The sequence below is a fragment of the Pieris napi genome, chromosome 3 (genome assembly GCF_905475465.1).
Source record: "Pieris napi chromosome 3, ilPieNapi1.2, whole genome shotgun sequence".
Lineage (NCBI taxonomy): Eukaryota > Metazoa > Arthropoda > Insecta > Lepidoptera > Pieridae > Pieris > Pieris napi.
Window position 1 is genome coordinate 8,410,537 of NC_062236.1, and position 25,808 is coordinate 8,436,344.

The following is a 25,808-nucleotide window of genomic DNA, read 5'->3' on the forward strand; positions in this document are numbered from 1 at the left end:
ACATTCACTTTTAAATATATGTTAATAATTTGAATTACATATTTTGAGTGAAATCCGTATAATTATTTAACAATCGATAAAATTCTAAAGAATTTATTTTTATTTTATAGGTTATAATTATTATTGTCACAGTAACATTAATTTGTCTCTTTCATACATTATACTACGAAAAGAGAGAAGACGCATCATCTTTCTCTCATACAATTATATCTATGAATAAAATCTCTAAATAGGTCTACAAACTTCAAATAAGTCTAAAATGTAAAGATAGATGCACAAAATATGCGTTTTAATTTTGATATGAAATTGATATTTTGTATATTGACATTAAATACCCTTTCATAACATAATCTGTACAATTATAGGAAAGGAGCTCTGGTTTTTTACTAATTTTCAACCATTGTAGTCTATTCACTATTAATTGCCTCAGGCTATAGTAATTCTATACAAGCATAGGTATGGTGTTGAAAAAAATATATTTTGGTACGGCGATTGACTTATACAACCACGTACAAAAATATTAATTTATTTGGACAGAGTAGGTAATCTCAGAAAGCGAGAACAATTCTTTAAAAAATTAACCAGAGCTCGACAATATTATATGTTCCCTTTATCTAAACCGTGCATAGATGACAGCTGTCAGAATTGGCGCGATAATTGACAGCGGTAATGGCGCTAAACTTGAGCAGACGCCTGTTTGGCCCGGAAGGTGTATTTGCGTCCCTGGGTCAACTACATGGATCTTCCAGCCAAGGTTATTATGCGTGTAGCACTGAAAATAATATGTAAGAAAATATGTTATTATAAAGTACTAGATTCACTATGAAGTTTTAATGCAAGATTCATTTCATGGGAAGCACAACCAAGCAAGCAAAGACAAAGTATAGGTAGTTTATATGATTTCTTTTGCTTTCAGTTCCAATTGAAAGCCTTGGCACTTATGATTCAGTAGTCTACCTTATTAAGCCTCATCACTTACTGCTTTTTGAAAGTTATTCTTCTATTATTTCTTAGAAAATTCCTAGTAAGTAATTAAATTACATTAAGGAATTTAAAATGGTATGTTATGTAATGTGGCTGAATTCAGGTATTTCTTAAAGATTTACTCGACTGTTTAACATGACATATACCTAACATACCTCGGCGAGAAATATTCACCTTCACAGGGATAAGATAAAATAAATAATTATTACTTTCATGCCAAAGGTATCTTCCTATGTTCCAACATTACCTGGTAATAAAGCAAGTCAGGGGTTTCGTGTGCGACAGTCCATTCCAATACAGCAGGTTCACCTTCGTTACACTCCAGCTGCAGAGTCTGAAGGTAATCTTCAAAGGTTTCAGAAGTGCTTGACTGGTCTGTTGTCTTGTGGGTCCATTCGCAGTATCTTCCCACTGAAATAACAGTAATATGAATTATGAATGAATTAACTCATTCTACTTCCTCTTCAACATTTAGACACACAGTGTAAATTATTTCAAGTATGCCACAATACCACGTGCATTACGCGATATTACTTTTAAGAAATTGTGTATATAGTTTTAACTTAAAACATTTTAGATAAGTAGTTGCCTTTTTTATTTGATGACAAAATATCTTAGAAAGTTTTAAACGATTAAGCATATTGTTACGAGCTAGGGGATCGGATTAAAAACGCCGTAGATCTCTTCAAGGGTTAATTTTTAAATAAATCAACGAGAAATTTTATTAAACTAAAAAGACACAAAATAATGTCACTAATTACTTCAATTACGCGCACTCTACACAGTAGGTTGATTACTTGTCTTCATTATTCGCACCTTATCTCTTCGATGTTAATATCTTGGAATCGCAATCGAAACTGAATTAACGGGTCGCGTTTCGGCCAGTAACGTTTCGGAACTTTCTAGACAGGAGTGGTATTGAATAGTTGGTGTTCTATCCATATCACACAATTCTATAACGTACATACTGTTTATCATGTACGACAAGGACGGAGAAATGTGCGAAAGAAGCGGCGTTCTTGAATGTTCAGTATGGCTTCGAGAAATTTTGGCACTTCCCTCTCTATCGCGTATCATTTCGTCCTTGTCTCACACCTAGAAAGTTCACTAGAATATTCTTTAATCGAAGGGTTTTGACCAGTCCTAAATCACCTGAAAACTGGTTTCCTGAAAAGTGTACCGCTCAACTACACCTGCTGTGAAACAGAGTGACAAAGATGAAAAAGGGAGTAACTTTATGAAAATTGAAATTTTCTGGAATGTGATAGAACTTCTCCTGAAATGGCCATAAATCACATTTCAGCTTGCTGAAAACGTCTCTAACTTGTGGAAAAGTCGAGAAACATTTCAGTCAACCCATTATCGTGACAATATTTTACAGCTGAATGATGACAGGTGAAATAGTTCGCAAGTGGAATATTTAGCGATAAGTCCTTAAAGAAACGAACGTGAATAAACTTACCAGCTGTTGGGTATGGGTATCCCTCATTATCATAAGCGACTCCCGCAAACACTCGTTGCTTCCTCTGATCCTCCTCACGCTTTTGTCCAAATCCTCCTTCTGAAGAATCGCTTATGTAGAATGGATGGAACCTGAAGAATAGAAATAATAAAATACCATGCATGTATTTAATCATAATGTTAAAATGTCAGAAGTATGCGTATAGAGTATTCAAAATACATTAATTTTCATAATTAATGTATTTAATTTTTTTTTTTATACATTTCATAGGCTTTTCTCTGTTCGGTTTTGAAATAGGATATCTGTATTTCGCCATCACTTGCTGCTAACTATAGATGGCAGTTTTTAATTATCGTAGCATACTAATTAACGCATCACAACAGCAGCAACACACAGGTTCAATACCATGCGAAAACTTTTGACTTGGTAAGTACAGAAGGATTACAAAAAAAACGTCAGAATGTGTCTGTAATGTAATGATGGGGCATTTACTGGACTTGTTACTTATAAACTGTGCAATTGTCGGTACTTACTTAGCCGGGTTCGTCCTATCGTCACCACCTTCTACCAAAAAAGTGTACGTTTTCCCGCGCTCCACGTAAATTTCAGGGATCAACATATCATTGATATACCAGGCGATACCCCAAGATGGATGTCCTGAAAGCACGAAAATTTATCTTTATTAATTTATAACAAGGCGTGAGTATCTACAGCAAGTCACTTTCGAATGGTAAGAAAAAGGAGGTAGACACTAGACAGGTCAGGCTATAGAGGGATAGAATACGATAGAAACAAGCGGACCATAGTGGAGAGTAGACCAAAATTTTCTCGAAAAAACGTAATGTTACTAGTGTTGTACAGCACTCATGGTTATTCATAAATTTATATTGATTAGATTTTTTTAAAGCATAACTCACTTAAATGAAAGAAAATAATTCATTTAATTTTTTCGGCGACATCACGTAAATGGAACTTACCCTCAGATTTTAAGTATTGAATAATATTACTGTATAGATAAAAAATAATTACCATATGGCAGAAATCCCTCTATGGTTTCATTGTCTGCGTGAAATTAACAAAGATTTTATGATACACAAAAAGGACGAAATTACGCAATCAGACAAATTATAATAAGAGTGAAAACTAAATTTACAGCTTTTATTCTACGCCGAGTATTCGGGTAACACTTATTAGAAACGCTCTTTATGTATCTTATAAATGTACCTACACTTTGATAAACAATAATAGATAAAAAGGAATTAAGTCTAATTAATGCTCTGTTATTTGCAATGCTGATTTCGTACTTCAATTATTATCAGTAAATAGAATAATAGTGTTTAAAATATATTTGGAATACGAGTAATATACCAGTAATAGGAGTGTATCCTCTCCTACCACCTGCAGGACCAATCCGAGCTGTGAAGTTGCTGACCCCAGCGATTATTCGAGCTGGCCAAGGTGCCGGTCCGCCCGCCTCAAGTTCAGCCAAACCAACACAAGTATTGTCGTTCTGTATAAGAAAAACAGTTTTTATAAAACTATTTTAAAACACAACGCCGACGTTTAAAGAAATAGCCCAGTCCATATAAATTATTTAGAAACATACAAAAAAAACAACAAAGCAAAGACTTTAAAAAATTAAATTATATACTATTATAGCTGACCTGGCAAACGTCGTTTTGCCATGTATATCATTTATAAAAATAAAACCGTCAAAAAAAAGGTTGATCGTAGAGGGGTGAAAATTAAGGGTTGTTTGTATTTTTAATGCTGTATCATAAAAAAATAAAAATTATCTAAAAATTTAAAAAAATTTTTTTGGGATGGACACCCTTAACATTTAGGGGGATGAATAATAGATGTTATCCGATTCTCAGACATACCCAATATGCACACAAAATTTCATGAGAATCGGTCAAGCCATTTCGGAGGAGTTTAACTACAAACACCGCGACAAGAGCATTTTATATATTAGATTGAAGTGAAACTTCTTTAGGCGCATGAGGGTAAAATTTTTACGGATGAAACGCAATAATAATAACATTAGCGTCACGAAGATGTGCAGCGTTTTTGTCGAAGAAAAGGGAGAGAGCGATTGAGACCGATTGAGAGAGATTAAAAAGGACGAACGTAACGTTTTTTATATTTTATTCGTTATTTGAGATTTCAATAAATTATTTCGCATAATATATAAAATACAAATATTTCATAGTTTTTCTTTACGAAATTTTAATTTTAAAAATATATTTTCAATTTGTATATATGTACATTCACAAATATAGGTATACAAAAACATGGAGTGAATATAATATACTGGTACATGATCATCTATTGGGGCTTTTACCTTAGTAATAATTAATTTACAAAGAAGTTTCACTTCTGACATGTGTACTTAATACGCACGCACTTTTAAATATAATTGATTTGTTATTTATACTCTACTGTAATATTTCACTAGATTTTTTTAATATTACAATTGGAATCTTAGATACATACCAAGGCTCCAAAGTCGAGTTGGACATCATTTCTAGTGGTATCCATAAATGAGTGAGCATTAGCCTCATATCTAGAGTTGAGTGGCCCAAAAGCAGCTATAACAGACTGAGACCGTGACGTCAGCACTTCCTTATCCTTCAAAGCCTCCTTCGCGGCAATCGGACGACGGTAAGTTATGGTGGTTACACCGTCTTTTTGATGTCCGGAAACTGTGGATTACAAATATTCTTGAGGACTATAGTCAATTTAATCTACGGCTACTTCCTTTTTTTTTTCATTTGTATTGAAATGTTTGAAGACATATAATAATGGCTTTTGTAAGGTACTACGCCTACATATACCACATGCGTACCTTAACTGGTGTTCGTTGGTAAAACTGTATGTTGCTGTATTAATCTTAAAAAAAATCCTGCATGATATTTCAAGCGATTAGGATATTAAACAAAGTACCGACTGCAGCGCCATCTGCAGGACTGATTTGTGAATCTAAGACATTCAAGGCGCCACACAAACGCATACAAAAACAGTCATTCAAATCGGTTCAGCCGTTTAAGAGAAGTTCAGTGACATACACACGTACAGTAGAATTACATATATATGTAAGCTATCCTATATTTTAAGTTAGATCATACTGCACACGGTGTGCAAATTTTATTGAAATCGGTTCTGTAGTTTAGGAGTCCATAGCGGACAAACAACGTGACGCGTAATTTATATATATTGAGATGTAAAAAAAAAAAAAAATTATTAAAATTAATGTACAGGCTCTGTTAGAGAGTATAATCGTAATTAAGAGCTCATACCAAGCACCACATCGTTGCTTCCACTGAGTCTAGCATCAGGACACACCCCTCTCTCTCCATCACACTGTGCAAGGTGAGTAATCGTGTAGTCTGCTACACGCGGCTGGTTTGATCTGGAATATGGACGGAAAATTCAAAAATTTAAGATTATTTGTGGTATTTGGAACTATCATAGTCTTAATAAAATTATATCTAAAAGAATGCTGCTCTAGGTCCCAAATTTTCATTTTATTTGTTTATGATTGAAAAAAAGCTTATAATCCAGTATTGCAGTGGGTTGTGGCGCCCGCACACATCAGTTAAGACTGGAAATAATTCAAAAAAGATTTATTTGTTATCACCTGGGTTTTTTCTCCTACATTGCTCGGCCATATCAAAAAACGATTCAACACTTCAAAATTTTGTCCATAGACAAGATAGAGGTTGGACTTAGCGGACATGTCTCTTATATATAAGACTAGCCGTTTCGCGCCCGCTTTGCTGGACAAATTAAAATAAATTTTATGTTTCATTATTTTATTTTTTTTCATATTTTTATTATTCTTCTTTTTAACTTCCCGCTAAGAAAATTGAAATATTTCGAAAATCGAGTTTTTAACAGATGTTGACGTTTTGCGGCTCTAGGAAGCCTCTTTTGTTTTTATTAGCGGGAAAAATTTTCATAAAAGTAAAACAGAAATAAAAAAATGAAGGAACGTTGGAATTAAAATAAATAAATAGCCATAAACCATCTAGGAAAAATTTCGCATCGAATGGTGGTAGTTTCATGTCGATACGATCAGTGGTTTAAGCGTGAAAGAGCCTCAAACGAACACCATTTTCTTTTTATATATATAAAAATAGATAGATTATCAAAAGCCATATCGATGGTCCCCTTTTGCTCTCGAAAATAAACATAGGGATTCCTCGGTTTCCTATTAAAATTTTTCTTCTTAATCTTATTAATTTACCACCTGTCTTACTCACAGTTTTGCAGAGCTATCTTTTCCAAAAACTTGCATGACGTTATTATTTAAACGCTTTCACTTATTTATAGTATAGAAGTCTGATAGTTAGCAATAGTTATTATAAATAGCATGCTGTTTGTCTGTTAAAGGGCGTATAATCAATTTCTATTGTTTTTTTATGTGTTCCTATATGTAAGCTTTTATTGTTATGTCCGCTGGCAAACTTATTTACGATTTTATTCACGTTACTTACATCTACTCAGAAGGTTGTTAGGTTGTTGCTTACTTGCTATGTAAGTAATAATTAATAACTTTTGAAGGTAAATTAATCATGAATGGGGAGTCCAAAAGGTTAAAGATTGGTGGTCTCAGTTTCCGCACTAGGTCCGTTGTGCGTACTGCTCCGAGGGTTTCTGATCGTTAATTGGGAGACCAAATATTGTGTTGTTCTTTTGGCTCGCGGTGTGCAGAACTGGTTATGTGAGACCGCTCCTAAATCGCAGAGCACTCAAGCATTTCACCTATTAAACAAATAGAATATCTAACAAACAAGTGTTTATCTACGCCATTGTATGTAAGTTACCGTACCTATTATCCCAATATGCTACGACCACATCAGCGTTAAGCATAGCAGCACGTCCTTCAGCACCGGAAATACCGAATGCCATGTACTGCTCCTTACGAAGACGGGCAGCCAGCGTTATTTGGATTAGGTCGCCCTGGAGATTTACAAATACAATGTTAAACTTGTATTCGTGTACAATTTTGGACGTCATTTATCTATTTCTAATTAACATAATATGCAGTACGAAGTTCATTTTCATTTCATGACCATAGAAATCAGTGCTCTGTAACTTCCGATAGCAAACCCCACATCAATAGTGAGTTTTAGTACCACGAGAATCTCAAGTTTGCGAAATCAGCCCTGCGATTCTGTTACTCACTTTTCGAACTCACACAGCGGTTTTCGCATCGGCGGTCGCTCTTAAATCAGTCGTGAAGCAGTCATTTTATGATTTGGCATTCTGAAAAGGTGCTTATCAGAATGCCAAATCATAAAATGACTGCTGTGAATCGCAGGGCAGTGCTAGGTAGTAACACGATATAACGGTATAGAACGAGTACAAAACCTCAATATTAAAGTTGGTATCGTACTTTAATAATATAAGAAATATTTTATAGGTAACTGAATAAAAACAACAATTTATCATCTATTTGATATGATATCTATTTAATAGTCTATATGACTAATTTGATCTCTGGAATATATATGTATTTTCTATATAGGTTGTTGGTTGTCTTAGGGTAATTTTTACATTATTATTTCGTATTTACCTTTACATTTGTCTGCATACCACTCGCTTGTAACGAAAATTATATTATTAATAATTAACGTCGGTCAGTTTTACACATATTATTTCGATTTCTATAGCGAATTTCAAGCATACAAAGAATACGATTACTCCTCTCTTGTAGTTTTAAAAATCCACGTCAAATTAAACTCTTATGGGTTATTAACATCCGAAAGCCTCATCTTAATTATAACAAATGCAACAAAATACTAAATTTATATAAAGTTAGACATATCTTCGTCTCTTTTGAGTGTTCCCTAACTGAGTAACAGTTATAATGTAACAATTGAATGAAACATGGAGAACACTCGTCCATATTCTGAAACATCCCATTTTATATTTCATAATAATTCAGTTCCCGCCCCCGCGCTTATGGAAATTAAATTATGAAATATGAGAGTTTAATGTGGGAGGGAGGGTTCGGGATGGTAATAGCTGGAATTGCTTGGGCTGTTTCTTACTAAATTGAGGTTTCAGTTTTAATGACGGATATAATTTGCATAACTAATTTTATTATTGCTGTGCTACAGTACTTGCTTCTCACAAGATAATTCAGTTTCCAGACAGCATATTAAAGTAATTATAAACTGTAATACTATGACAGGTTTTAGGCACAAGATATAAATCTGTATTTCCCGCCATTTACGTGGTATATGAAAGAACCGATTCTTTGTGGTTTATTTAGTTTGTAACATGTCAAATTAATATCGTTAAAATAAAAGTATAACTTCAAAATCTATATTGATTGCTCTAGTTATTTATAATCTATAGTCATAAGTAATAATTACCTGTATCTCATAAACTCCAAAAAAAAAAAAAAAAAATTACCTGTATCTCCCATCGCACTTGCAGCCTTTTATCAAGAATTTCCTTACAATTGTTAGAAGAGCTATACGGTGTCTGAGATGTGGTTGAACTAGTCTGTAACATTTATTTAGTTAAATCTTTGTTATATTGGTATTTGCAGTCAATGCAAATTGTTAAATGTATACACAAAACATGTATTAATATTTAAAAATATTGATATATTATTTCCAAAGCACTCACCGGATTATACCACCAAGCAGGCTGTTATTTTTTTTATTCCAATGGAAGCGGAAGAAAATATCAAGAAATAATGATTAGTTTATTGCAAGCAGTCACACAAACATAATGTTAAACAATACAGTTTTTAATATTATGAGGTGTTGATAATTTAAGTATTTTAAGGTTTCCAAAAATTGCATAATCCTTAAATAATAAAAATATCAACACAGATTTTATTTTATGCAATTAATTAAACCAGTCCAAGAAAAATGTTGGCTGAAAATAAGTTTTTGTTAGTTTTGTTTGCATTGACGGTTTCCTGTTAACCTGAAAAGCGATAATCCAATGTATGATTCCAGAAAGCTGCATTGTTAAAACAAATGAATAAAAAAATGTCGTACTTAGTACGCAAGTACAAATATTAAGGTTCACATTTTTATTAATAATAATTTATATAAGTTAAAACATAACACATGACCGAAACACATGTGTACGAAAATAAGAAATAATGTACTAAAAAAAATTTTGTAAGTACTCCATATTTTGAATATTGAAATCTTAAAAAATCCTCTTCAAATAACAACACTGTAATCGGAATCTGAAATTTTATGTATTACAGAGAATTTTTTCCAGGACAAAACACTGTTACCGACATGGTGTGAATCTCACGGACGGTATTGGTATTATTCTAAAGTTAACACTTTTATGGGCCTACATGCATGACCCGGTAGAGAGGCAGAAAGCGAGAACGACCGGGTCGTGGCCACAAAAACGGCCTTGTAATGGGCTACCTGAGGTGGTTTTATTGGGTATTGCACACCCAGTCTCTAAGTACATTGGTTCTGGTGTACGTCAAGTGCCACATACTCGTACTACTTTCGGGGAAAAATGGGCAAATGCATTTTCATTTCTGATGTCAAAAATGGACTTAGTGTATATTTGAGGAATCCAAATAAAGAGTTTATTAGTCGACCGTGATTTACATAGAGCCAAATACATATAATAAATAAATAGTATTACTCACAGTAATCTTCGTCTGTCCTAACGCAGGTGGTACATCTAAATCCTTAGGAATATAAACGTGACCAAAGTTATGCCTGTATTCTACACACCAGACAGCAAGCCAGTCGATGTCATAAGCCGTCAATTTACCAGGTAACTGGATCTCTATATCCTCACCTTGGTAGCCTCGGAGAGGGTTGAGGGATCCCATTTCATTCGGTACCTAGACAAAGTTTGTTACAACCTGTATTATTTACCTTAAGACGAAAAGCCTTAATTAAAACTACATAATATGGTTTATGCTTATTTTACATCTTACGAGATTCTAAATGAAGCAATTCAATATTGAAAAACATTAATTATTTACATCGATAACAAAAATTTATTAAAATAAATTTGTCTCACCAAATTCAAAAAACATTATATAATGGTGCTGTATCGTAAGCCATAGTAATCAATAAGAAGTACGCTAACCTTTGTTCCAAAAGGACTGGGTTCACTACCGTTCCCAACCCAGAAGTAGGCGTCAGGTCCAGCACCATCGTAATGCAAGTTGGGAATGTAGAACGTCTTTGCATCCAACACGCTAATGTTACCAGATCGCAGGCCGTGAGCAAGTCGCTTGAACTCTGGCAGTACACGTGGTCTTGGGGGGTCCAATCCGGGAGGGACAAACACGTCACCAAAGTTTACCTAAAATGTTTTTAACTATGCTATAGTTAAAATTTGATAAAGCGCCCAGCTTCGATATTACAGATACGTGATATTGTTGTTATTATTAAATGTTGGCTTGTAACTGTAATATCCGATATCAAAGCAAAGCCTGTGTATTCCTGGAAACTCAACCTATTAATGAAAATATAATTTAAAATTTATTGTTACCAATATGTTTATAGTAGGTACTTTTATTATTTCAAAACACAAAAATACAGTTTTTACAATATTATTGGTAATGTAGGTTATATAGTACCTAATAATAATAATAATTAAAAATGAATGACTAGAAAATTAAAACAAATTTAAAAAGTTTGGTCCCTGTTACACTGTACTAAATTTATTTTGTTTTTGGATACATTTTTAAGCTTTATTACAAAAAAAAAATTTCCAGCAATAAACACTTGTATAAATAAATGAAAACATTTTACTATTGTATATACATGTATGTCTGACAAATGCTGCTTATTGCTATGCTGTTCAATATCTTCAGTCTAAATTGTATTCGGTAAAACTATAACACGCTAACTAGACAAAATTATTGGTATTAATGCGCGCTGTGTATTCACTATGCTATGAGGTATATAGAGATGCTGTATATTCTTATGCTAAAAAGTAATAAACTACATAATATTGCAGAGTGACTGAGTACTGTAAGTACATTAGTCTGTGGTAAATTAAAAAGTTTATTTGACAAAACTGACATTTTGGCGGGAAGCTAGATTGCGCGCGTCGCTCCCCCGCCTTCCACCTTCTAATCGATATTTTGGCCTTTCACAGACTGTCATTTTATCCTGATGTCTGATCCTTATTATTATTATCCCTATTATCCGTATTACACCTATATATTATCACATTTTAATAGGCTTATAGATTTTAATGAAAGTCCATAATTTTTTTTTATTACATTACGCCCTTTACTTAACTATTCTAATATCTAATACATTTTTTATGATTGCAAGTTAATAAAGGACGTTATCTCGTTACCTCCAATTTCGAATCAGTAACACCATATTTAGTGTTATATTAGAACCGTTAATGTACTTTTGTTTAAAAGATCAATTCACATATACCTAATTATAAATTAGTTAAATACGGTACACAGAATTTGAAAGGCTTTGAAGCGAAGTTCAGTTTCAGACGCCAACAAAAGGGGTGTCACCAGGAATGAACTACATATATTAATTTCTAGTTAAATCATAAATATACGTTAGAGGATTTAAAACGTATCAACCTTTAAACATATTTATTAATTAACAATGTAATATCCGACTCCGATAGCTTAATCCACAGATCTTAGTTGGAAATATTAATAACTTCCTCATGCTGAACGTAATTTTATACTCTTGCCTTCGTATACGTGTAAAATATTAAATTAAGAAGCCAAGGCAGGACACACAAATTCCTAATCGTTGCTGTGACCGTTATCTATAGAAATATATATATATATATATATATATATTGGTAAAGGACTTACAGTAAATCTACGACACCACACACTGATCCACTTGATGTCTCTAAGGCGTTTGCCTCCTGGCAACCGCAAAAGGATATCAGAATTGGAATGTGCTGATAATACCGGTGGATCTCTGAAAACATCCAAGCCTATTAATAACAAAACATTGAAATTTATAATACTGCCGAAAGTTGTACACCTTTTTAATTCTTTGTAATGATCCCAAGTTTTAGACATTCTTAATTAAGCGTATTTTTTTGAGAGAGAGTGTGTTGGTGCGTGGCAAAAACTGCCTAAAGAAACGCTTAGTTGTGGAACGATGGACGTCGAGGTAATACGGGTGGTATTTTGTATTATGCCTCGATGTCCGATGAACCTCAGCTGCGGGTATTAATACGAACAACTCCTTTGAACATTCTCCATGGTAACACAATAATACATACTGAGACAGCACAACTACATATTTTAATCAACGTTACTACTACTAAAATTAAATTACGATTTAAACGTGCTTTGATATCTTTATTTTGGCTTTGATATGTAGAAGCTAAAGCAACATTATGAATCTGCATAATAATAGTTAAAACATGTTGTTCTTATACTTCAAACTTGGGCCTTGAGAGACTCAATCGGTCATTACCCCTTTGTTAAAAACCAAGGAAATAATGTCATGATTAATTTCTTAACGAATGAAGAGACGATATTAACCTATTTAGACATAAAATGCTAATGGAAAAGGTTTTAGTAAATTCCTTTTAAACGAATGGCTGATATCAATCACTATTTATGTGCCACGCTACATTTGTATACCTAACGGGGTTTTAATAGAATGAGCTTTTTAGTGTGGGCGTTTTAGCAAGGATGAAAAGTTTTATATGTAATAAATACGATACAAAATTACACATAGCATACTATGTTTTATCACCACGATAAAATCATTTTAATATCCGAGATTTAATGGACCTACACAAGCGATGTAACTAATAGGAAATTCTATGACATTGCCAAATTATATAAATGGAGTTTACTTAGTACGGTCATATTCTTACCTGCTAGGATAATCTTCAGGATATGGCACAAGGATGCCTTCTGGCGAAGGTTGAGGGGTATCCCCAATCCAGAAATAGGCGTCCGGTCCAGTCCCATCGTATGCGAAGCCTCGTATAAAGACTGTGTTCTCGTCTACGGCATATGCCGTGCCTCGTATGCCGTGGGCATATTGAGTTAAGCGTCCGATTATGCGGCCATAGTACGGCTCTGGACGCCGGCACTCTACCCCTAAAAAGTTAATTCTATCTTTAATACAAATTATTTGCGTAGTAATTTAAAGTAAAGTAAAGTAAAAAATCATTTAATCATATAGGTAACATAATTTACACTTATGACTCGTCAGTAAAGAAATACATATTAATTCTTTTAATTTTACATTTACTGCCAGTTCTCAAATCAAGGGCGTAGAACGGGAGAGAAGAACTGGCAATAAACTCTCCGCCACTCTTTTTAATCGCCATTTTTTTTGTTTTACAAATTTTTTGTAAGGAGCTGCAACCATTACACCATATCCCATGTGACATTTTAAGTAATTAATAATAATAACATAAATTAAAAACAAAGATTTGTCCTCTATTAGCAGGAGGCATGGTGAAATAGGAGCACGCACTTACATTCTCGTGGGAACAACACGTAAACACATAGTCGAAATAACCAACATCACCGCATACACGAATTCAAGTACGACCCGAGTCACCACAAGCAGCACCCGTTCACGAGCATGACGCATGGCCAGCCATCGGCCCCTTAGAATTAATTCATATTTTTATAATTAAAATATAGTAGCTTGATACAGACAGTTATAAGCTGAAAATATAAAGTATCTCCCAGCGCAATGAATTACCGCCTAGTTCGATCACGTCAGCTTTGTAACGAAAATAATAAAATGGCATGGTCCGTATAAATGGAGCTACAGTGTATAAAAATGATGGAATATTATTTATAATTGCAAATGCATCACATGTTAACAAAGTTTCTGGCGCAGACTAATGATACATATAATCGCTCAGGCGTATTTCCTAATATCCGAAGGGAACGAACCCATTACAAGATATTTTGATTGACGCTCGCCCCATGCTCCGCCGAGCTCAGATTTGCGACGCAAGGGCTCTTTTAGGGCTACCACCAAATATTTTGAATGGCTTGTCTTGTTTATCAAAGATGAAAGGCTGTTTTTGATTAAATTATAGCGATGGTAAAGTTTTGTGAAAACAAACAAATAAACCGTTAACCGTTCAATGTAATATTTTAATATTTAACTGTAATAATTTTAATATTTAACTGTAAATGACTCCGCATTGTTTTAATTAATTTGCTTGGAAATAAAGATATTCGTAACGTAATAAGCTAGATATGATGTAATCATTCTAATAAAGAAAACCTATAAATTTTATTCCTGAATTGCTTCCTTCACCCCTAGCTCACCCCAACTTTCCGTCTGTACATTACCGACATTCCCTTCTGCAAGAAACTCATTCCACTCTAGATTGAGGAAATTTCTCTTATAGAAAGCTCAGCTCCACGTTACTAATTTCAATAACTCAACGCTAGTGAGCGATTAGTTTGTTTTATACTTTGAATATCATTAATTTATCATTTTAATTTTATATATATTTTTAATCAATATTACTATATAGTTTAAATACGGTACACAGAATTTGAAAGGCTTCGAAGTGAAGTTCATTTTTAAACGCCAACAAAAGGTATGTCATACATATAATATTTTTTAGTTAAATCATAAATATACGTTAGAGGTTTTTAAACGAATTAACATTTAAATATATTTAATAATTATCTAAACATATTTATTAATTAACAACGTACTATCCGACTCCGATAGCTTAATCCACAGATCTTAGTTGGAAATATTAATAACTTCCTCATACTGAACGAAATTTAATTTTGTATCTATTTTTAATCATTATTACTATATAGCTGGTAATTAAATTTACAATATTGTTGAGAGTTTAGATGGGTAAAGAACAGTACAAGTGGTAATAATTCTCAACGACTCCCTTGAGTGTAATTCTACGACGGTAATATTATTGTAACTTGTTATAAGGAACGAACGCAGATTGGATATTTTATATCAGCTATAAATTCAAGTCTCCAATATCCTGCAGCTTATTGTGCAATATTGTTTCGAATCGAAGCGACGATGGTACACATTTGTAGCGTCTAAAAAAGATTTAGTTTGTTAGATTTTCAAAAGCAATTTCACAAATATATTCACTGAATTAGTTTAAACCTCAATAATTATAATTTGATTTAACATTTGTTACTTATTGATTTTTACATCAATATCAGATAGCCAAGCCCAAAAAAATCTAGAAAAAATACTTGGAAAAACCTTTGACATTTTTTTTCAACTAAAATACGTCTTAATTCTTAAATAATGCGTAATGTAAAACAGAGTTAATCCCATCTAACGATTTTTTTTCTTTCGTTCCTTGAAAACAATCTCGTATCAGCTATAACCTTTTTAAAACCCTCAAAGTTATTACTCTTTTATAGGAAGTAAAACGTATCGGGTCGCGAGTTTTACCGAAAACCGCTAAATCCAAATAAGATGTTATACGTGAACCCTTTGAGCGAAAACAATGCGAAGTGGTAAGAACTTGACAGAAAATCGTTGAAATAACTTGCATTTTCCAGAGAAGCCAAATACTTTCAAAGAAAGCGTGTTTAATTTTTAATAGTTTAAGTAGGATAGTGGACTAGATAAGTCTCATAGTGACGATTTAGATTTTCGGACAAAGCAAAACGGTTTTTAGTTAACGTTAAAAATATCCACATTTTCTTGAATATTGGCCACAGCCTTTAAAACTCCGCGGTTAATATGATTTTATTTTACTAGACATAGTAGCTAAAAGTAAAGACTACCCTTAACAAAATAAAGCATTACAAATGTATAATAAAGTTTAACATGCACATTGAAGGCTTGCATTTCAAGGATTCTAAGCTTTTTGAAACGAATGCAGCTGCGCCGTTTCACATTCAAGCAAAGGAAACTTATTCTTGACGACCTCGTCGGTGCGCTACTATAGTGTAAATGTATTGGCAACTGTATTATCGATTAAATTCAGACTTTTATTTATTAAGAACGATCCGCAACGCTTAATAAAGAACACTTAATAAATTTATAGTTTTTTTTTTTTTTACTTTTGTTTGTTATTTACTCCTAATTGGGGGAAGATAATATTTTATTTTTTTAATATATTTTTTTTGGCTAATTCCCCGACTATATTGTCATAGGAGAAATAGCATTTGTAATTAGTATGATTAAGTACTACTTAATTCTGTTAACAACCATTTGTATTACATTTACAGGAATGTTGAGAAAGGTGTCTCTAAGGCTTTTATTTCTATAATTTGTTCATTGTTGTCGTAGCCATTGGAGAGTACAGGATAATATTTAAAAAAATTAATTCAAGTAATAATAAAAAAACTAGTGATGATAAAAACAAAGATTATAGTTTGAAGCTAGCAATTCTGGTTGTCTAGTACTTATCTGTTAATTAATTTGACGGTAGATGAAAATTAATCGCTTATAATTAGTCCAATAAATACCCGATTTTTTTATTTAGAATGTTAGACCTCTTTTTGGTAGTATTGTTATTTAACGGTATAAATGCTGTTAACTTCTATAAATATATGAATACGTTTTAAATAGGAATTACCTAGTAAATAGGTCAAACTATCAATGAGATTTTTATAGATAACATTACTTTAAATATGATATTTCATCAGTAGTGGATAAAGCGTGCGTCTCCAAAGAGTGTGTCTCCATTCACAATAATAAAATAAACTAACGTGTATGAGGCACCGAAGGCTGATCACCTTCTTGCCTATCAAAAATATCAAGAAAAAAAGATATAGAAATTTGAAACCAAGACGAAAGGGACTTGTATGTTTATGGTATGTATTTTTAAAATAGAGTGAGACAAGATTCTGATAAGATTTTAATTATCGTTGCAGCTATGAAAACTATTCCGATATTTTTTTAGATATATAGAAGGTTCTTTAGGTAAGTTCTGGCCTCATTATTTAACCATTGCTTTGTTACATTTATAATCAACAAGTTTCAAATGAGAAACAATTCAATTTATATAGAAATTCTCGGAACTCTATTAGTATGCGTTGCTCAAAAGGATAAAATTTATTTCGTTGGCGCGAAGTCACGTTCACAAAACTCCTATTACTCAGATGAATGTTCCCCGTTTTCATTTAGCCAACGTTGTTTCTCATCGATTTTATATGAATTCTTGTTCATGCTTGCAATTCGTCCGTAATAAGAACATTAAGTCATGGCCCCATATACCTTAATCCTAACAATTATGTAGATAATTTTAGTAAAAAAACAACATAATATGTGTCTATATTGATGTCATAGTAGTGACACCTATATTCTAAGGCTACAATCACTGCGATGATATATAATATACTTCAGGGTAAAACGGGTAACGCGATAACAGTTATTCCCGCAAAGGATATACATATATCTATCTATCTATCTAACTATCTACTATACAACTTCGCTATCTATAGCCACTGGGGTCTTGCCAGCCAGTGAGTAGATAGACTGGTCGAGGTTCTTCCCTTTTGGTTGGAGAAACAGTTCACCATTCTTCATTCACATACTGTATTAACTTTTATTTTGATTCCTTTTATTTATTTATACGTTCTAAAACAATGTGTATGCCTTAAATAATAAAGAAAATATGACATCACACATTTTACACACATACATATCAATTACATTAGAACTTAAGCAATATATCAAGAGAAAAAATTAAACAAACAAACACAAAATAATAAAAAGTAACTAAAACTAATCAGATAAAAAATAAAATAAAAACCAAAACTAGATGAAAACTTAAACCTCTTTAAACAAATTTACGGTAAGTTAGCTGTTGTAAAACACATCAATCGCTTTTGACAGCAACGTATGCCAAAGTAAAACTTACATGTGAAGGTAATTGAAGCCGTGTATTAAATAAACAAAGAACGGTGTATTTAACTCTATGATAACAATTTCCCTAGATTTCCTCTATCAAATCAGTGTTTCCCATCTAAAATTTTATGCACCCCATCGCAATATATCTTCTCCCGGGGGACCATTAACATAAAGGGTACCTTGTTTTGAAACCACCTGATTCAATGATCTTTCACTTTCTAAATTAATTTTATAGATACCGGTTTTTAATTAGATTTTTTTGCAGCGCTTTTATAACAATAAAAAATTCATTTCATATATTGATAATTTCTTAACATTGGTATTAATATTTTCCTTTTTACACGCTTTATATTAGCTTCACCTGTATGTATGTATGTATGTAACCGACTCCTTCGGACTCAATTTTGACCCACTTTTAACGGACAGATTTAATTCAAACTTTGCGCACCTGTCAAAGATCGATGACAATGCAATAATCCGAAAAAAAAAGAAAAAAAAAATTTAACTAAAAAATAAAAATTATTCGATTCGGTTGCTCGATAGACGAAAAATATGGCACAGAGCGCCCCACGCTTTTACACAATAATACCAGTATTTTTTGTTCATTACCATTTTCAGCCTAAATTAGGAATTATTTTTCACTTTTTAGTGTGATGTGCTTTAAAAGCGTGTTTTTTAGTTTTGTATAACTATTATTTATTTTTTAGTTAATTTTTTTTTCTTTTTTATAGAATATAGAATTATTAATAGATTGTTTAAGATTAGCGATCAGTACGGATGAAAATATTTCAACTTTGGTAAAGAAACGGACTATTTAAGATGTTAATACTACGAGAACATCACGTAAAGGGGTGGGGTAAACAATAAGTGTTAACGACGCTGCTGGCGCGCGCCGATTATGGGATTACGACAATCTACTTAACGGAAAAGTATCACGATAAAAAGGCTAATTCAATATACTCAAGTGATATAATAAAGTTTTTAACATTGTGTAAAACGTATACGTTGTGTTTAATTGTTTATGAATACAGTTAAAATAACTATACTTAAAGCTGTAGTTAAATTAATAAAATAATATAGGTTGACCTTTGTATAATTTATTTTAAGTTTTAGATGTCTTTAATTCTAAAATGTCCAATTTTACGCTAGGTTCGATGCTCAGCGAAACAAATTGAAGTTGGGTAGGCATACCTTAAAAAAAAGTGTGTGTGTGTCAGCTACGACGCACGATTGGAGTTTACTCCTTACGAACTATAAAATGGCGATAATGTTCTGTGGCTGTCGACCATATTTTCATACTAAAGGTGGTAAGTATATATGTTTTTATAATATAAATGTTTGTAGTAGTAATAAAACGTACCTACATCATCTATGCCCAAATAGGATTTTCTTTCTGTGACCAAAGTTACCTTTATAGTAAGAGAAGAATAAGAAGAACAATCTTTTTAGTTTTAATTACACTGACCATTACTATTGACAAAACTCTATGGCACGCTAGACAATCTACTTTTATTTTTTACACCTGTCAACACTGACAATGTTGTAACGTGGCTGTCAAAACGTGAATTCAAAATAGAAAAGTCTGTGTAATGTATTCCATCTCATTCTTTTACACGTTCAATCCTACAGACAGTTTGTCTCTTTCTACATAACGCCTCAACTTTTCGTGTTACACATAACGCCTCAACTTTTCGTGTTACACTTGATTTTACACCTCATAAAATTTCCGTACCGGGCCTTATAACTCAAATCGTTTCTTAAGGAGTAACTCCAATAAACTCCAAAAATATCAATGAATTTGCAGAAATGAAATGAAAAATGCCTGCCCTATAAAATAAAATATTGTGTGAAAAGACGCTTAGGCTTGTATGAGCCAAACTATTCATTAATAACACAATGTGATGGAAAATTCCCAGACCGGTTGCATCTAAATGTTTTTGTATTTAACATCATTAATCAGAGACTGGTAACAGGTTTCTATCCTTGACAATAGCGTGACCTAGTTATCTACACACTCACACATTATTATTAAGGACACGGTCACATTTATAGTTTTATTTTTCTCTCTAAGCTCTAAAATCAAAAAGATACGAGAACGCGATGGCGATGGCATAGTGGACGACCCCTGCTTATATATAGACCAATAAGTCAAGTCAAATACTTTTTATTACTCAGGTTTTTTATTCTGTTAGGATTTTTTTTTATCCTATTTTGCTTATTGAAGAATATGTTTATTTAAATAAGACCTCCCAGTTACACATAACGCTCGTAATACGCAAATAAAAGAACATTCTCTGTTCCCAAAAAAATCTTGTTTTTTTTTAAATCACTCTTTGATCGGATCCAAAAAACAAAAGAGCGTAGGATATTCGAAATTTAAAATACTCTGCGAATGATTGCGAAGTGTAATATAAAATAAAGGCACGTTATCAAGGATACTTCGGGCCTATACATATTGGTTTTCACAAGTGAACTAGGGAAGCTAGCAAAGCAAATCCATTAAAGCACGTCAGATAAGGTCATACGGTAAGGTGTTCCACTAATATGCACTTGACATTCATATACTATATTGATCTGTGCTCGCTCTCATTAGGAAAGGTCACGAAAGGAGCTTATATTACACAATCGTAGATTGATAAAAAATGGCATACCTCCGTCAAAATCTTAAAACTGTTTTGAAAAAGCTAACGTTTAAAGAAAATCCTTTTAAGTAAACTACTTACATCGGAGTACCTGTGACATTAGGTATTCAGTGAATGAACTCAAAAAGCAACGGTATTACATCTAAAAATATACACCTACCACCATTATGGTGTTGGTATTTCGACGTATATCATGAATTATGAAATTCTTGTTAAATTTCCCGTTATGTCTGATACTGTTTTGATGACGGTAGGTCAAAAAATAGGTACATTAAGCTAGGAACAATGACTGGACAAGCTCGTAGCTAAATCTGGCTAGTGCCGTTTGGATAGATCTATAATATACCACGAACATGTATAGAAAATAGCAGAGCTCATACATAAAGTAGTCAAAGACAAAAAATTACTTATTTTCGAGTTTCAACCAATTAACTGATAAATTATGTCTGAAATATTATTTATTTATTTTGATTACTAGCCAGTTCGGTAATTGTTCATATTAAGTGCCAGAATCAAAAACTGTTTAATAAGTAATAAGCAAAACTTTATACATGAAAACGTGATAAAGATCCAGCAGTAAAATATCTATTCTATGTCAAATTAAGCAAAAACTACTTACCAGCATAGAGTACAAGAAGTAACGCTAGAAGCGTCGGACCGCTCCGGGGCGGAACCCTCAGCGTCATTGGCTGATCGCCGGGGGCGGCAATACACTAAATGTGATAAAACCTCGTGGTCTTCAACGCTTTTCGTATATCTATTCCAAATTCAAAATGCACACTCTAATTTTTCCAGATTTCATTTCTTTTATCCAAAACTCTCCAAGAGCATCTATTCTCTAATCCTATTCCTTCCTATGTCTTTAGGAATGAGGTTTCCAAAGATATCAGTTTTTAGCGGTTTTATCTTCTGTCACACGCGTTCACACGGCGTAGATCCGTTAGCCGCACTGACTGGCTTTCACTTTTAGCTTACACAATACGCATCCATTCACTTTTTACATCTTATTATGATATCACTATTTATTGTCGACGATACAGTCTTAGTTTACATTATAGTATTATTGTATAATTGATTTGTATAAGGGCCTGTAAATAAACTTAAGAACCGACAACGTGTAAAATTGGTAAAGGATAGCTTTTTCTTTAAATTTGATACTAGCGTAAATAGAAAACTATCCAACAATTCGCTTATGCAACAATTTTTAGATGAGCTAGCGCTGGTTGCATAAGTAAGCTAGAAGGACAAAATATGCCTCCTTATCTAAAGGTAGTTTAAGAAAATGTTTGGCCCTATACGCTCACACAATTTGGCTGCGGTAGACTACAACAACAATTCCTAAAGGAGTTACTTTTTCTCAGCAGATGAAATGGCCTTTCAGTTATCCTACGGTTACTTTTTGAGACCATAAATTGCCTTTATGAAATAAGCTTCTCAGTCCTTGTACTCTCAACTCAATAGAAGCACACTCAGACAGAAGTAATATTAGCAACGTTCTTGAAGGGTAGAAATGAGACCCAAAACTGGAAACTTCTACAACATAAGCTACATTTATTATTTATTAGAAGTCTGCAGCAAAGTACTTTATTTTAATTTTCAATTTACAGTACATACACTTTTCATTAGGTATTGTTGCACAAATCCAAAATGAAGATGGTGGTTCAGCACAGGAATGTTAAAAGATTCTAACCATACATGTGTTTTTTTTAGTTACTGTTATATGCACTATCTGCCTTTTATACTTAATCAATAGTGGAAGCGGTAGCCATGATTATCGACGTACAGTCCATATTACCCCATACTATTGAAGCGAAGAAAAATGTAAGTAAAGTTAAATAAAATGTTGGAAAAATAAAGGAATGCTTACTACCACACCTACGTGATTTCACACATCACAGGAAATCTATAATGGAAGGTTAATCTTCCGAAAACCTGAATCTTTTCTCTGTATATTATACTTTAGTCTCTATCTGTGAACGTTACGTTAATGCCTTTTATTAATTTTGTTGTACCAAATAAGTATTACAACCCGATATTATAAAACCCTGCAGAAAAAAAATAATTAAAAAAGTTGAAATTTTAGGTTGACTTAGCCTATCTAAATATGCAAGTGAATTCACAATTTATAACTCTAATTCTAAAAAAGGAATTTCAGTAAAGTATTCTGCTTTAAATTGTTAAATAATCAGATATTTAATTCGTAGTTGAGTCGAATCGTTCGTGTAAAATTCTAATTATAAATTCTCCGTTTGAGATAATGTAATAGACATACGACTGTGTAATTATAAAAGGATCACAAGGATGAGCTTTATAACTATTCTGGCACGGGTGACATTCAAAACGTGATCTAGTTTCAGAGTTTAATTGAAATAAAGCAAACTAGTCTGAATTAATGTCGTATTGAATGTACGCCGCCTAATTAGGTTCCTCGGGTTCCTATTTGTCTTGACTGTACTTTGAGATTACGTAAATACAAGGAATATCGTATAAATGTAAATATAGTTATATCTTCTAACAATTGTATACATATACTTGACCCGGCAAACGTTGTTTTGCCATGTACATTATTTCTAGGAAACTTTTTTTTAGTTCAATAAAAATAACTGTCTGCAATAATAAAAAAATAGGGGTTTATCGTAGAGGGGTGAAAATTAGGGGTACCATAAATTAAAAACAAAATTTATTTTTTCCTTTTTAGACAATTTTGAGTGTGGACACCCCTTATCAGTTAAGGGTTTGGAAAATAGATACTAGCCAATTCTCAGACTTACTGAATATGCATATAAAAATTCATATGAATCAATCGAGCCATTTCGGAGGAGTATGGGAACGAACAGTGTGACACGAGAATTTTATATATTAGATATATTTGCACAAAAGAAATATGTTAAATATTTTAAAATATGTTTTGAAGACGTCACCTTGTCTAAAATATTTAAGAAATTATTAATACATTGAGGCTGTCAGTAGTCATTTAACAAATCATTTAATTTTGTTTTAATTGGAACATGAATTTATTATCAAATTATAATCACATTTTAAGTTGAAGGTATAGTTAAACTGATATAAAACTTTAATGGAACCAGCCCGAAATGTCAGAACGCCAACGCCTTTTCGCTACGGTGAATACTATTTAGTATTATGCGCTATTTCAAGTTTAATTTTAAATGAAACTTCTTAAATGAGGTTACATTAACCTTGATTGATTAACCTTGACTAACCATTGATGTGGTTTATTATGTCTTTAAGAAATCCTTAATAAAACGCTTTTGTATGAGAATTCAGACTATAATGTTTTTCAGGCTTTATGAGATCAGAATTAATAAAAGTAAATGTGTAAAATGATAAATGTTCTTTTAGATATGTATACTGGATTCAATCATGAAATTTTCCATATACGTTAGTAATATAGTATCGAATAGCAATCAAGTAGGCAAAAAGTAACTGGTCTAGATTTCCTGGTGCGGCCTAAAATGAAAACAAGGAAAGCGCACGGAGTAACCTATATTTTTAACCTCGTTTTGAAAAAGAGGACACGATTTTCAATGCTTACTTAAACAATATTGCTTAAAAAACTAAGCAAACTTAATGGTTTATCTTTGGGCTACGCTTACTTGTCTCGCTGACCAAAAGATTAGTGGTCCATACAATATACTCTGACTTATACTCCGTGCTAGGTAACCGTAATAAATCAATAAAAAAGTTTCGTACATGTCAAGGATAAAAAAGCGATGCCACAATCAGAAAAATGATAGTATTCGCTTCTTTATAAATGATTACTTTATATTTATATAGAACATAATTTAATCTGAAATGATTTTGAATATTACCTTTATCTTCTTTTAAATTATATATTATAAATTGTATAGATCTCCACGCGCCATTTTGAAGCGCTCTTTTGTTTTTTATCTACTTAATTATTGGTTGTTTTTTGTAACATTCAACTTAAAGAATAATTTATTTAGGTGTATTAGTACGAATAAAAATTCATGTTAAAATTTTCAATTACAATAAAGTTTAATATTATTTGACTTATATAATTATAACTCACCTGAATGTAATTAAAAAACAAGTGTAAAAGATTAAGATAAAAATGTATGTAATTTAATAAAATGTGAGGCTAAATATTTCAAAGCTCTTCAAAATTGTTGCTTTTATATCAAAATAATACAAAACCCAACAGTTATCTTTGTGAGACATATGTGAGATTTATTTCAATTCAATTCCGCATAGAAATGTACAATCATCCGAAAAATACCGCAACGCTCTAAAGTGTGACACTGAAAAAAATCAATCCCAAACCACGTTCAAACAGAATTGAACGCATTGATTAAGAATCGATTAAGGAATCATTGGCCGGCTTATAAATATATACAAATAGTTTTTTTTTTTCACTAATAAGCGTACAAATAGGAATATAAAAATTACTTTGTTATTTATTGTGCGTCGCGAAAGGGCGCGTATTTATGGCGCGCCGTCTTGAATTGCACTGCCGTAGTTATTAAGTGATACTCTTACCCGATTTCGCCTGGAATGTGGGAGATTTTGATTTATCAAATGTTTAATGTACATCGTTTAGCATTTAATGTAAACTATAGAGAGAAAAATAAGTGCCTACAAGTCACAATTTTCTTTTTACAGAAGGAAAGTTCCATTTACCAGATTGCTCATATGTATAATGGTTGAAAATGAAAAAATTAAGAGTACTTTTTAGAATCACAAATTCTTGACAAGAATCTATTCTATCATAAAAGCTAAAGATTAAATTACTAATATTTCACTGTATTTAACGTTTTGTAATACAATACGATTACATAAGTACTTATCTCCGAGCTAGTTATTTTTGTAAATAATATTAAAACTACATTGTTTTTCTGGTACTTCAAATTCATTACTGTGGCAACATTGCGGGGTATG

The 25,808-nt window shown here is 32.5% G+C and overlaps 1 protein-coding gene across 5 annotated transcripts; it reads right to left on the reverse strand.

Moving 5' to 3' along the window:
* Positions 1-159: 159 nt before the first annotated feature.
* On the reverse strand, positions 160-25,375 carry LOC125063649 (protein Skeletor, isoforms B/C). 5 transcript variants are annotated; one of them, XM_047670189.1, is made up of 17 exons: positions 25,320-25,375; positions 21,515-21,990; positions 13,292-13,521; positions 12,264-12,375; positions 10,547-10,765; positions 10,095-10,295; positions 9,092-9,112; positions 8,873-8,965; positions 7,281-7,411; positions 5,746-5,858; positions 4,943-5,151; positions 3,815-3,956; positions 3,476-3,508; positions 2,980-3,103; positions 2,447-2,577; positions 1,232-1,395; positions 160-772 (listed from the first exon to the last, which is right to left on the reverse strand). In XM_047670189.1, exons 2-17 carry the CDS (start codon positions 21,575-21,577, stop codon positions 611-613), a joined length of 2,148 nt encoding a protein of 715 aa, XP_047526145.1. In that variant the 5' UTR covers positions 21,578-21,990; positions 25,320-25,375; the 3' UTR covers positions 160-610. The 5 variants fall into 5 exon arrangements, with proteins under 5 accessions (XP_047526145.1, XP_047526144.1, XP_047526146.1 ...); XM_047670188.1 differs by having other exon boundaries at positions 13,292-13,520; positions 21,511-21,990; XM_047670190.1 differs by lacking the exon at positions 9,092-9,112 and having other exon boundaries at positions 13,292-13,520; positions 21,511-21,990.
* Positions 25,376-25,808: the final 433 nt, after the last annotated feature.

What these genes read in the sequence shown, in the direction of transcription:
- LOC125063649 (XM_047670188.1), bottom strand. Translation starts at nt 21,577, where the DNA reads ATGACGCTGAGGGTTCCGCCCCGGAGCGGTCCGACGCTTCTAGCGTTA. An exon ending in ACTTCTTGTACTCTATGCTG is followed by an intron (nt 13,521 to 21,510) that starts GTAAGTAGTTTT and finishes TTAACTTTTTAG; the next exon opens with GGGTAGAGTGCCGGCGTCCA. An exon ending in AACTCGACTTTGGAGCCTTG is followed by an intron (nt 3,957 to 4,942) that starts GTATGTATCTAA and finishes TTTCTTATACAG; the next exon opens with AACGACAATACTTGTGTTGG.